The sequence below is a fragment of the Bactrocera latifrons genome, unplaced genomic scaffold, assembly GCF_001853355.1.
Source record: "Bactrocera latifrons isolate USDA-ARS-PBARC rearing strain unplaced genomic scaffold, ASM185335v1 scaffold_94, whole genome shotgun sequence".
In the NCBI taxonomy this organism is placed as follows: Eukaryota; Metazoa; Arthropoda; class Insecta; order Diptera; family Tephritidae; genus Bactrocera; species Bactrocera latifrons.
Window position 1 is genome coordinate 526,894 of NW_017537645.1, and position 12,704 is coordinate 539,597.

Below are 12,704 nucleotides of genomic sequence, written 5' to 3' on the forward strand. Positions count from 1 at the left end.
AGTGTCGTTTGCCGCATTCGCGCATTCTTGCCGCAAAACGTAATGCCTAAAACTTCATGGCGCTCCTTTCTCCAGTATGGAGAATTCAATTGCAAGCAATTAAGTATCTCTCTTGCTTATTATTACAAGAAAATCTAAATATTAATATTTAGAAAAAAAAAATAGTTTTATTTATTTGTTGGCTGATGTATGAAATGTTCTTAAATTCGTGAAAGTTCTTTTCAGCAAAAAGCAATGGTGCTGCGTACATATCACAATACTGACGTACAAGTGGATGAAACCATGAATTTTTCTAGATTTCCTGTTTTTTTTTTTTTTTTTTTTTTTGTTTGCTAAATATTCATAAATTACATTAAGGCAGGAAACCCTTAACGAATAGCTTCGCGCAAACGACGCATAACACTCAAATAGTACAGGGTTTGTTCGGAAAGTAATAGCACTGATGTTCGTCCGCCGCGACTGTACTACGACGGAACGCGCGCGCTCCGACTGGAGTCGGTGAAAACATTTCACGTGTTTCTGTGAGTGGTGCAAGCAGAAAATGCAGAATTCGCTCAGTATAGGTACGGGATTAAATTCTGTGTGACACTCAGTAAATCTGCGACAGAGACGCTTGATAAAATTAAGCAGGCTTCCCCAGATGTTGGTATGTTTCTGTGGCACCAGGCCTTTTTGGAGGGTCGGGAAGAAGTCGCTAATGAATGAACAAATCCAAAGTGAAAACGATGCTCATTGTTTTTTGTGATATGAGAGGTATCGTCCACCATGTATTTGTTCCTTCCAAACAAATCATTGACGCCAAGTTTTACGTGGAAGTCCTCAAGAGACTCAAACGTAGGGTCAATCAGGTCAGACAAGACATCGAAATCGATTGGAAGTTGCACCACGGCAACGCCCTGACTCACACCGCCTTTCTTTTAAACAGCTACCTAACCAAGGCCAGCATTCCAACGCTTCCGCAGCCGCCCTACATCCCATGGGACTTTTTTTGTTTCCTTACCTGGAAAAGCCAATGAAAGGCAAGCATTTTGAGATGGTATGCAGCTAGGCATTGTTCCACAGACCAGTGGTCCATATTACCTGCACAACAATTCTTGCTCCGCTCGATTATCTTTGAGTTCATTGAGATCTTATTTATGTAGAATATGGATCCTGGTAAGCGTGAAAATTGGAATCCTGACGACATAAAAAAGACGATCACAGCGGCGCGTTCTAACACCGAAATGAGGAAAGGTCGCAAGCAATAAAATTTCCAAAAGAAATTGGTTGCGCTTTTTTTTAAAGAGTGTTCCGCTCTCCAACTAGAACTTCATTGGCAAGAGCACAAGATTTCACAAAAGATAATGTGAATACCTTTTTTGATATCTTCGGAAAGGAAATGAACAATTTTAATTATTCAGCCTATGCTCCTGAACGATTATTGTAGTACACATTATAATACGGAAATCATGCTCTAAAAAGAAATCAAAATGTGCCCAATATACGAATTATCTTAGTTTAATTCATAGAAGGCCTTCCTATGATAATCTTCTGTCTTTGGGCCGACAATGGTTACAATCGGACAATTCTTTGACGATTTGAATTAAACCGGTTTAAAAAAATTTCGTAACGTGTTTTAATGTAATCTTTTATCACCACTCGAAAATATGCCCCGACTTTGGTCTTTCAGTAGTGCGAGAATATAATCCCCCGAACACGAACTTCATCCGCCTACTTGTTTGGAATAAATTGAGTTAACTTTACGTTTGACCACTATCTTATTCTCTTAGTACTTAGTTAGTATTGGCCTTTGTTGTTATTTTGAATTGCTGCTTAGAAAAATAGTTGATCTTTAAGATCTAAGTAATTTGGAGTAGTTTTAACATTTTTATGTAAAATATAATTGCGCTACTTACATCTCGTCGGAAAGCATCGTAAATCATAAAATTATAAATTTTTACATTTGTTTAAAAAAATTGTTGTTGTATTGGAGCTCAAACCCAGCGCACAACCATGGGAAGTCATAAATGGTCTTCTCACTTTAGCACGCCTTCAAATGGTAGTTTTTTTTTGGCTACCCGGAGGATACTTCGTCTAGAAGGGAAAGTCGTAAGCTACTTGGCGCTCAGAGAACTTTCCTCACTTGCGTGAACTTCTCTACATAGCTCCATCCTTCACTTAATTATATATTCTGTATTACTTATAAAGTATGTATGTATATATTCGTCGGGATCTCAAAGTTTACACGCCCAAAACAAAATGCGATTGTGACTTAGTTTTTTTGCCTATTCACAACTTTTTTTTCATTTATGAGTGTTTGGCATTGTCAATAAATTTCAGAATTTTTTTTTAGAAAATTTGAATTGGTTGGGAAAATTTTCCAGAACAATTTTTTTATATTTTTTTATATCGTCTATTAACTAATATTTTGCGCAAATTCATTTAGTATCTGGGCCATAATAAATTTAATTTAATCATTGCAATGACGACGCTCGATGTGAAATCGTCCTTTTTGAAGGATCACATGCTCAAGCTGCAGGAAGTCGCGAAGCGGCAAAGCGACTACCGACGAGCACTAGCAGCACGGCTGCAAAACTTTCGACGCAATCAAATCATGGAGGATAATTTAAAGAAAGGCACCGCCAAATTGCGTAAAGAAAAGGCCGACATCAAGGTGAAGGTATGGACAGCAATCGGTACACAATACAAAAGAAAGAGTGCGGGTTATTTGAAAACCATTAAGTGTCACATCACATGTGAAGAGAAGTTAGCTGAGGATATACACAATATGAAAACCAGCATTGTGAATATACAGCGTGAGTTGGGACGCCTATCACGACACATATACGATTTAAATCGGCACACGATACCCGCAACGCGAGCAATAGAGAATAAAAACAAGGCACGCAAGCACTTGGCAATGAAGGAGAACCAATTGGAGGTGGGCATACATCAGGAGTGCAAAATGACAGCACTGAATATGAAGTTACGCGAAGAATTGCACGAACTGATTTTGGAGCGGAAAGCTTTCAACGATCATTATTTCAAACTAATACGCGAACTCAATAGTGACAAGAAATACATGACCGATTTGATTGGCTACGCTATGCATCAGTTCGACTCGAGCATTGATCTCTATGAGAGATTTGATATTTTCAAGAAGCGACAACGTAGAGACTTAGAGCAACGGCGTATGGAAATGCGTGACATCAGTCGTAATAAGACGAAGTCAGTAAATGATACGGAGTTTTACAAGTCGAAAATTTTGCATCGACGTTTGGCTGACTTGCAGCCAAAGGAGTATCGTAGACGTAGTAATATGCGCGAACATATGAAAAAGAAATTAATTGTCAACAAGAATGTATTACATAAAATCTTTCAATATACCGGACAGAAAGATATCAAAACTGTTATCACCAAATTCAAAGAACAAGAAAGCCTCTACTACTCATACTTTAATTACGCCAATGAGACGAGTTATCATATGACGCTGTTGAATAATGCCGTCAATCGACTTTTTGCCGATATCGACATGCTTAAGCTGGACAATCGCAATTCTATGCAAAATCAGGTGGATCAAATTGAAAAGTTGGAGGCGCAATTACTAGCAAAACATAAGAACAACGAAGAGTTACGTAAATCTTCCATGGTGAATGACGAACGTTTGAATAAACTATTTTTGGGTTTGAAGCTGGTGCGCGATCACTCGAAAACCAATTGGCAATCGCTAGCAAAAGAAATCGGTGACTATAGAGAGATCAATTTAACAAATTTACACGATCATCTGAAGCTTGTAGAGAAGCGTATTTTTGGTGTGCTAGCCACTGTCTATAGGTTGGAGCGTAAAAATACCAAGAAGCGCTCCAATGACTATCTCATCAAGAATATAGAAAAATTCTGTGATTTTGCAACCAACTTAAATGACATTGTCATAACACAACAGTGTCCCGAGTGCGCCGAAGTGGATGCGTTGAACATCGATGAGACGGAGAGTGTCGGTATTTCGTCGATAGAAAATGCTAAGCACAAACTTTATGATAAGATTACGCAACCTGAAATGCAATATCGTTTGCATAGCATTAGCTCATGCCGTTTTCCACGAGCGCGTATGCTGACCGCAAAACGAAATATGGAAAATGATATAACTTTAATTTGAAATTTCAAACAAAAACACATTATTATAAGTAGTCAAAAGCAAAACATAAACAAAATCATAAAATAAAAATTCTATAAGGTAAAAATTAATTCAAAGAAAAAAATTATAAAATTAAAAATATAAATCAAATGAAAAATGATTAAAAATTCGAAAATTCGTATTTGAAAATTGGTGCTTTCATTTTTGTTTTTAACATATTGTAAATTGGGTTCCCTTTTCTTTTCATTGAGGATGTTTTTTACGTGGCGGGTCCCAAAGCTAACGCACAACCCAGGGGAGGTATGTTTCGCCTTCACACTTTAGCTCGCTTTCAAACGGATCTTTTTTGGCTACCCAGGGGATACTTGCTCTAAGACCGGAAGTCGTGAGCTGCTTGAACCATATATAAAAGAATGTCGTTTCTGCCAACTCCCAAGTGAATGGCACCCAGAGAACTTTACTCAGTGATCTTCTACGCAGAACTTCATCTTCTCTCGACGAACAAAGACCGAACTCTACAAGTAACAAAACGAGACAAAGGTTCTGTGGAAGATTTATGGCTCTTTGCGCATTTGCAACGGGGAATACCGCAGTCAATGCAGCGATGAGCTATATGAGATATATGACGACATTGCCAAAGTTCAGCGAATTAAGAGGCACTAGCTGTACTGTTTAGGTCCTGTGGTCCAAATGTATAAAAATACTGCAGCACTGCGAGTATTCGTCGTAGTACCCGCCGAAGGAAACAGGGGAATACGAAGACTTCCAATCCGCTAGAAAGGACAGATGGGGAAAGACTTGTTTACGCTTGGAATTTCCAATTTCCAAGGAAGAGCGACTAACGCGCTGTTGAAAACTCGGTTATAACCGCTCGAGGAGTGTCTACGCCAATAAAAAAAGAGGAAGATCACTAAGAGGTGTTGAGATTCTCAAGTATCTCTGATGCAAACGCGACGGATTTCATAATATTTCATAATATGATTTCTTGCTTTATTCTTAATCTCTTAAACAAATTATAATACTGAGTTTGGAATTCGAGTTTTTATACGGATACTAGAGTAGAGTAATGATCATTGAGCTACTTGTAAGGAACTTATACATTCTTTGGGGTGCTTCCGTTGTCGCCTGTAATTTATTTGTTGTGCTGAAATGTTTCCCTTTAAATATCATTTGTTGTCTCCGTTGTCACATCAGTATTGTTGACCTCTTCGCCTAGTCCCAAACCGCTAATAAGGCCACCTAGAAAACTGCCAATCAAATTTGCATTTCCTGCTGGACCTGGGCCGGGAGCTGGCAGCGCGGGTTGGGGCACTGGTGCCGGCACTGCAACTGGTGCTGGAGCTGGCGCAATGGCGCCCATACTATTTCCACCAGCACCAAATCCACCGCCAATAGCTGGTCCATTGCAATTGTACATTTTGTTCAACTTTTCAATATCGTATGCTGAGAATCCTTCACGTTGACCCATACGTTGACTGCCGCCCGGTTGCTTGGGGGAGGAAAATACGTAAGTAAATAAATGTACCAATGTACAAAATGTAGATCAAAACATAAAATGTATAACAGATATGTCAACAACAGTTATGCCAGCGCGGAAATACTTCATCAGCAATGCTGTAAGATGCCATGCCTCTTTGTAAACTTGTATCAAGGCCGTCGAAAACAGATGCCACGCATGTCGTGCGCGCACTTTCTTGATACAGTTACTCGACACCGGTTTATTGAACCAAGTTGTGGGGAACCTTCACACGCTGGGAATTTTCAACTAATCGTATAATAAACAAAAAATAACCTTGTTCAAGTGCCAAAGGTGCTCTGACGCCTCTCGCTGTTTATATTTACATTTCTGACTGATCTACGGTAGGTGTGATCAGTCATGAGATATGATATCTCCGTATGTCACTGTTAATAAAATGGTGTTAAGTAGATATTTATCTTTTTTTTTTTTTTTTTTTTGTTTTTGCAGAATGAGTCGAAAATATGTGTAAACCCCCCGCGGCATGGAATTATAAAGACCCCAGCTTGTTTTTGTTTTCGAATCAGCTTAGATTGCCAGGATGACCGACAATTTGATGCCTGAAATTGAGGTTCGTGATCTCGGCGATATTTGGTTTCAATGGCTTTATTAAGAGAACACTTCGGTGAGCAGAAAATTTCACGGTTTGAGCCGGTTGTTTGCCCACTAAGATATCACACTGTTACAATTTTTCATGTGGATATATGTAAAGTCTAACATCTATTCCGCTTCGATTCAGGTCTTAGAGAAAAACATCGAGCAAGTCATCGCAAATTGGACTCAACGGATAGACGCAGCGTCGGCCAACATTTGACATAAACAATCTTCAAAAAATAAATCCCAAAACATATTCTTTCGAATAATAATAAACTTTCATCACCCTTAAAAAACAAAAAAACTATCACTGATGTGAATTCCTTTCTCCGACACCACTTCATACTTGAAAACGTCTACCTCTCAAGCACTTATTCACCATATACTCACCACAGCCACGATTGTCGGACGACCGTTACGCGAGAAAGCGTTCGCCGAATAATGCATCACACTGCCATAATCGTAAGGTACACCATAAGCAACGGTTTGTTGAGCCTTTTCGAAATTCGGCACTGCATTTGGTTGCACATTCTCTATCATTATATCCACATATGAGTCACGCTCCTGCCGATTCTGTTCGTGCAGGAAACCCAGTGCATGCATCAGTTCGTGCATTGCGGTGCCGGGTTTGGTGAGACAACCAGGCGATTGCAAATTCACCTCTTGTTTGCCGCCCACACGTCCTACCGATGACCAGCAACCCGAATTGCCACTCACAATCGAAATGTAATCACTCTCGCGGCTACGTGGCACAAAACGTATACACGTACGACGATGATACTCATCCATCGCATGCTCAATGGTAGACATGTCGCGTGCATTGAAGTTACCGCGTATTTCGAACGGCACCACGCCGTTAGGCCAACGTGAACTTAGCGTAATAATGCCATTTCTGGTAGTCACTCTTCCAAGTGGCACTAGGATATCGCCCTCCAGGTAAGAACCCAACTCCTCTGGATTAACCGACGACTCTTCGGCTGTATAATTAGCCACCAACTGGGCTGTTACTTCATTATCGGGCATGCCGTAAAGCGCATTGCCATAAAAGCTCAAGTCAATCGAGTCTTCACTGCCACCATTTACGAGATCATCAATGCTATTCAAATCGATCTCCAACACCTCCGTGTCATCGTCATCATCGTCATAGTAGACGCTGCTGCCAATCAACGGAGAAGCTTGGAGCTGCAGCATTAGATGACAAAAAAGCGCAAGCGCGACAAGTAAAGCTTTAGGGTGCTTTGCCATTGTGTCGAAAGAAGTCGTTGAGTTTGGTGAGGAAACGTGAGGTACTCAATAATTAAATGTAGTTTGGTTAAAATCTTTCGAGGTCGTTTAGGATTTTGATTGCTGTGGTTAAACTTTATGTTACGCTTTAGAACAATGTCTTCGAACTGTGCTCTTTCTACTGTAGAGCTTTAGTTTATATACTCTACGAGTGTATGAGCCGACAGTTTGTCGGAATTTTTTCCACTCGTTGCTACCACTCCCGAGCCACACTCACTTTGGTTTAAGAATTACGCTGTCACGACTCTTATCGGCCATAAATTTATGTATCATAAATTCGCATAAACGAATAAGCGGTAAGTTACGTTTAACTCAAACGGTAGTCGTTATGCCGAGTAGCTTTCTTTTTTCGGCTACAACAACTCGAAAGCTTATCGGCGTTTCGCCTAAGACCTTCTCGGCGCGCATGGTGCGGCTTTGTTGGCTCAGCCGCTTTTTCGCCGTGAAAAAAAGCCGACGAACGGTTGTACGAATTCTTATTTGCCCAACGTCGCCTAGCGTTAGTGTTATTCAAATATTTTGGTTATTCTTTGCCGGCAACGGCTATAAACTCATTCATACTGCTATTTCAAATAGGTATATACATACATATGTAGGGGTAAGAAAATAAGTACCACTACTTTTGACAATATTAATGTGGTTTTTATGTTTTCAAGATGTTGACTTTGACTTTGGCGTAGAAAATGCCCGATAAGCGAGGTAAAAATTAAAAAATATATATGTATACCCAAATATTTTGACTTGGCAATGAGTTGTGATTTAGAGTGGAAAGGCTGGTGATAGGTCAGTGGTTATGTAGTATGTATCATAAAGCGAGCATATTTGCCTATGAGTACTAGGCCCGTGTGATTAAAGTTTGAATAGTCTTCTACAGTTAATTATATGTAAATATTTATAAGCTAACTGTAATCTATTAAATTCAAATTAGCAAATATTTAATCGCTGGTGTAGAACATAAAAATAAAGTTTAAATATTTCAACGATCAAAAAATATGTGTACTTGAGTTTTTCTGGAAAATCCAGTGAGTTTCTTGAATACCTGATGAAGTCGATGACAAAGTCTGTGAAACAAATAGATGTTATTTCTTAAAACTGTATTTTTGTTTTAACGAAATTAACGCTTATTAAAATATATATGTATATATATATATCATATGTATGTATATATGATGAACTAAGCGGTAACCAGAACAGTATCAAAACAGGATTGCGCAATGAGAAGCAAGCGGCGTTATGAACAAGAAATTTACAATGCAAAGCATTTTGCTAAACAAAACTTCTTTTAGGTTATTTAAATATATGTATATATTTGAACAGTAAGCTTAAGTTAAAAAATAATACGATTTTAATGAGTAACATTAATATTCAAGCGCAGAAGGCACTTAAGCAACGCTCTGCTCAATGTTATTAGCGGTTGTTTTACATTGTATGTTAATTGTATGAATCATGCTTAAGGCAAAATAAAAGGAAAGTGGCATCAATGATAATTTACTTATAAATCAATGTTTTTAGACAGAATTGAGTGTCCTATTTGTTAGCTTTGGACACAATTAGAACAATTTATTCGTATATATTCCTCATAGTCAAGTTTATCTTCTCTCAACTCTTTAGAATTTCCGCAGGGCGAAAGCGTATGCTCCCAAAGATGCTCCCAAATTTGTAAATTAGTAACTGGGGGCGTAATGTGGTATTGTCATGCTTCTGGGTAAGTATTTACAGCGGTAGCGCTGGAAACGTTAGTAGCCCTTGTAACCCTCGTGTAAGATAGATGGTAGGCAATCCGTGTGAAGCCTGGGGTTACATCTAAAAGAGAGGAAGCTTCAACGGAGCCAATCCAGCATATACAGTGGAGTCATCTATATGTCGACTGGTGCGTTAGAATCTGCTGTCTTTATCGATTGTCTAGTGAGAATTTCATGGCATTTCATTGATTGGAAGTGGAGCAACTTATTGCTTTTTAAGTGTCAGTATGTTTGTGTTATCGGTGCGAAAATGAGCTTCGAACAAAGAGCCAACATAAAATTTTATTTTAAAATTGGTAAAACTTTTACCGAAATGTTTCATTTGATGAAACAAGTTTATGGCGATGATTGCCTATTTCATAGCAGAGTGCACAAGTGGTTTCAACGTTTCCAAAGTGTTCGTGAGGACATAAATGACGACAACATGTGGGTCAATCAAAATCCGTGATCACCGGAAAAATAAGCCGAAATCATCATTGAAATTCATGGAAATGGAATTGAACATCTCCAAAATATCGTATTTTGAACGAATATTTGGTCTTACTAAAGGCGTGTGCATGGTTTGTTCCACACAAATTGACTGACGACCAAAAATTGTTCAGATTCCAACATTCTAAGGACATCATTAAAGAGGTCAAAAAGGACAACAACAAAAACTTCCTTTAATCCCTCGTATTCACTTGATATGGCACCGTGCGACTTCTTCCTTTTCGGAAAAATGCATTTGCCCATGAGAGGAAAGCTTTATGAGAGGCCATTCAAAAGGCTTGCATCGGCAAACCGGAGGCCATACCGGCCAACGGGCTAAAACACAATATTGAAGACAGAAGGAGACTATTTTGAATAAAATATATTGATTTTGCCGATTTTGCTAATTTTTTATTATTAATGCTCGAAATTTGTACGAAAAATATGCCACTTTTATTGACTTTATGGTTAATTATATTTGTATTATTAACGCCCGCAAATTCTACGGAAAAATGCGACGACAGAAGGTTTCAAGAGCGGAGCTTCTAGTGACTGATGAACAGAGCATACTGAAATTATGAAGAAAATACTTCTCCATACTGCTGAATGGAAATGAAAACGTAACACCTGGAGATGGTGAACCCGATTCCCCAATCGAGGACGCCGAAGCAGACGTTCCATTACCCCACCATAAAGGAGTTCAAAAAGCAATTACCCATATGCAGAACAACAAAGCGACAGAGCCGATACTTTTCCCGCCGAGCTATTCAAATACGGCGGCGAAAAATTTGGACTGAGTAGACAATTGAAAAGTAGAGTACCTCTTTCGACGAACAAAGACCAAAGCTGGAAAAGAACCTGGCTAGATTTCTATGTCAATAAAGACGAAGAGCGAACTAACAAAATACATTTTTTTAAATTTTTTTTTTTCAAGGTGTTTCAATTAAAAGTTGGAAATATTATTTTTTGAAAAAAAAACATTAATTCTAAAATATTTTTTTTCTTAATTATATACTTATATACTTAAAAAAAATTATTTTTTTTTATTAAAAATAAAATTTTTTCCTGGTTTTTGATTTTAAATTATTTTTAATCAGTTATGTGGGCTTAATTTTGATTTAAGTGCATGTTAGGGATTAGAAAATAAAAATAATGCTTATTTGAAAAGTTAATTCTTGACATTGTGCCAAAATTAACGCTAGATTTACATTTTCCACCATTTCAATAAATATTCATAGTTGACGAAGTTAAAACACTATTCGGAGCATAATTTGTATAAAATTTTTGAACTGCGGCTGCCAAGCTTTCATTATTTCTGAAATATTGTTCAATACTGAAGAAACCTTGTTCTATTTTGTAACACTCCATTTTAACTAACCCTAAACTGTCAGCTGTCGATTTGCTTCTTTTGAGTTTGTCAACACTTTACTACATAAACGGCGTCAAATCGTTTAAGAACAAATTTTTTTTTTATAAAAATTATTGTTTTTTGTATTTGTAATTTTGTGTTTGAATTTTCCCAAAAATATTTGTTCAAATTGCTGTTAGCATAATTACTCTACCACAAAATTTCATTTCAGAAGCTCAAAACTCAAGGGCATTTCAAAATGGCGCATGCAATCAATTAAACATTCCTTGAGTTTCAAAATGTTTAGTAGGCACAGGAATAACAGTTTGAAAATCAACTGTATATGACAGCAAGGCAGCACTGCCGCTAGCACTTGTTTGCAAGCAGTGCTTTATTTATTCAATGTTTTTCTTTAAGTTTATATATATTTAAAAGCGACTCACCTTCTAAACTAAATACTACGGATCTATCATTATTATTACACTTTTACAGATGAAAATACAAATACAAAATTTTCTCTTTGCATGCGTCGATCACTCACACTCATAGCACGCACCGCTTGTGCAATAAACAATGAATTACACCGGTTATTTACATATTTTCACTGAAAACAAATATATTTTAACTTCTTGCTACAAAACACTTTATTTCTACTGATTTTAATGATAAAAACACAATTTTCAAAAAAATTTCTCAAACGAAGCATTTTCACGACTATTGAAATGGCAGCGGAAACTGGAAATAAACTAAGTTACACTTGCAATGGAAAAATGCTAATATAGGCTGCACAGCATATAAAGAATAGATAGTGATAAAAATTTTTTACTGAAATTAAACATTTAAAATACATTAGTGTATAATATATTATCTTTAATTTTACAATTCCTTACAAGAAATTTATACAAAAATTTAAGAAAATACATATTTAATTTTAAAAAAGTTTTAAAATCGAAATTAATGCAATATTAAAACAAATATAGTGCTTATTTATTGAATTTGTATTTTCGATTATATAAAATTTTATATATTAATAATAAAAACAAANATATTAATCCTTTGAATGTGTAAGTTTGTCGACACTGCTCTAGAGTGTTGCTCCATGCGAGTTCTATTTCAAAATGATAGAACACGAGGTAACAAATAACGTAACGTAATGTCTGTCTCTTATACACATCTAGATGTGTATAAGAGACAGATAAGAAATATTAAAAATTTAATTTTTTATAAATTTAACGATATTGAGCTTTTTGTGTGCTAAGGTAAAAATTTCCAAATATTGTTTTTTTTTTGTTAAAAATAAAAAATAAATGATTGATAAGAAAGGAATTAAAAACAAAAAAGTTTAATAAACATTTTTTTTAGAAAAAATGTAATATACTTTCTTACTTCTTATTTTTAACAAAAACAATATTGTAATAAATTGTTTGTGCTTTGTGTAACATTATACATATATTGCAGTTGTAAAATTATTATCACAATAATAATTATAATTAAGGCTATAATAAAAACAAAAATATAATAAAAATACAAAAAAATAAAATATAATTGTTTGTGCTTTGTGTAACATTATACATATATTGCAGTTGTAAAATTATTATCACAATAATAATTATAATTAAGGCAATAATAAAAACAAAA

General features: G+C 36.5%; 2 protein-coding genes across 2 annotated transcripts in view; one reads left to right on the forward strand and one right to left on the reverse strand.

Moving 5' to 3' along the window:
• Positions 1-4,198, forward strand: part of LOC108977682 (uncharacterized protein PFB0765w-like) — a 5,990-nt gene extending 1,792 nt beyond the window's left edge. Inside the window, exon 2 of the mRNA XM_018947498.1 lies at positions 2,692-4,198. Coding sequence (XP_018803043.1) covers positions 2,692-4,135 — 1,444 coding nt within the window. The 3' untranslated portion in view covers positions 4,136-4,198. The remainder of the gene's footprint in view (positions 1-2,691) is intronic.
• Positions 4,199-5,108: 910 nt separating this feature from the next.
• On the reverse strand, positions 5,109-7,601 carry LOC108977684 (zinc metalloproteinase nas-4). Its single transcript, XM_018947500.1, has 2 exons — positions 6,615-7,601; positions 5,109-5,603 (listed from the first exon to the last, which is right to left on the reverse strand). The coding sequence occupies exons 1-2, from the start codon at positions 7,467-7,469 to the stop codon at positions 5,274-5,276; spliced, it is 1,185 nt and encodes a 394-aa protein (XP_018803045.1). The 5' UTR covers positions 7,470-7,601; the 3' UTR covers positions 5,109-5,273.
• Between the last annotated feature and the right edge of the window lie 5,103 nt (positions 7,602-12,704).

Coding starts and splice junctions, on each gene's coding strand:
- LOC108977684 (XM_018947500.1), bottom strand. CDS start 7,469: ATGGCAAAGCACCCTAAAGCTTTACTTGTCGCGCTTGCGCTTTTTTGT. Junction 5,604..6,614: donor GTCCGACAATCGTGGCTGTG/GTGAGTATATGG, acceptor TCCTCCCCCAAG/CAACCGGGCGGCAGTCAACG.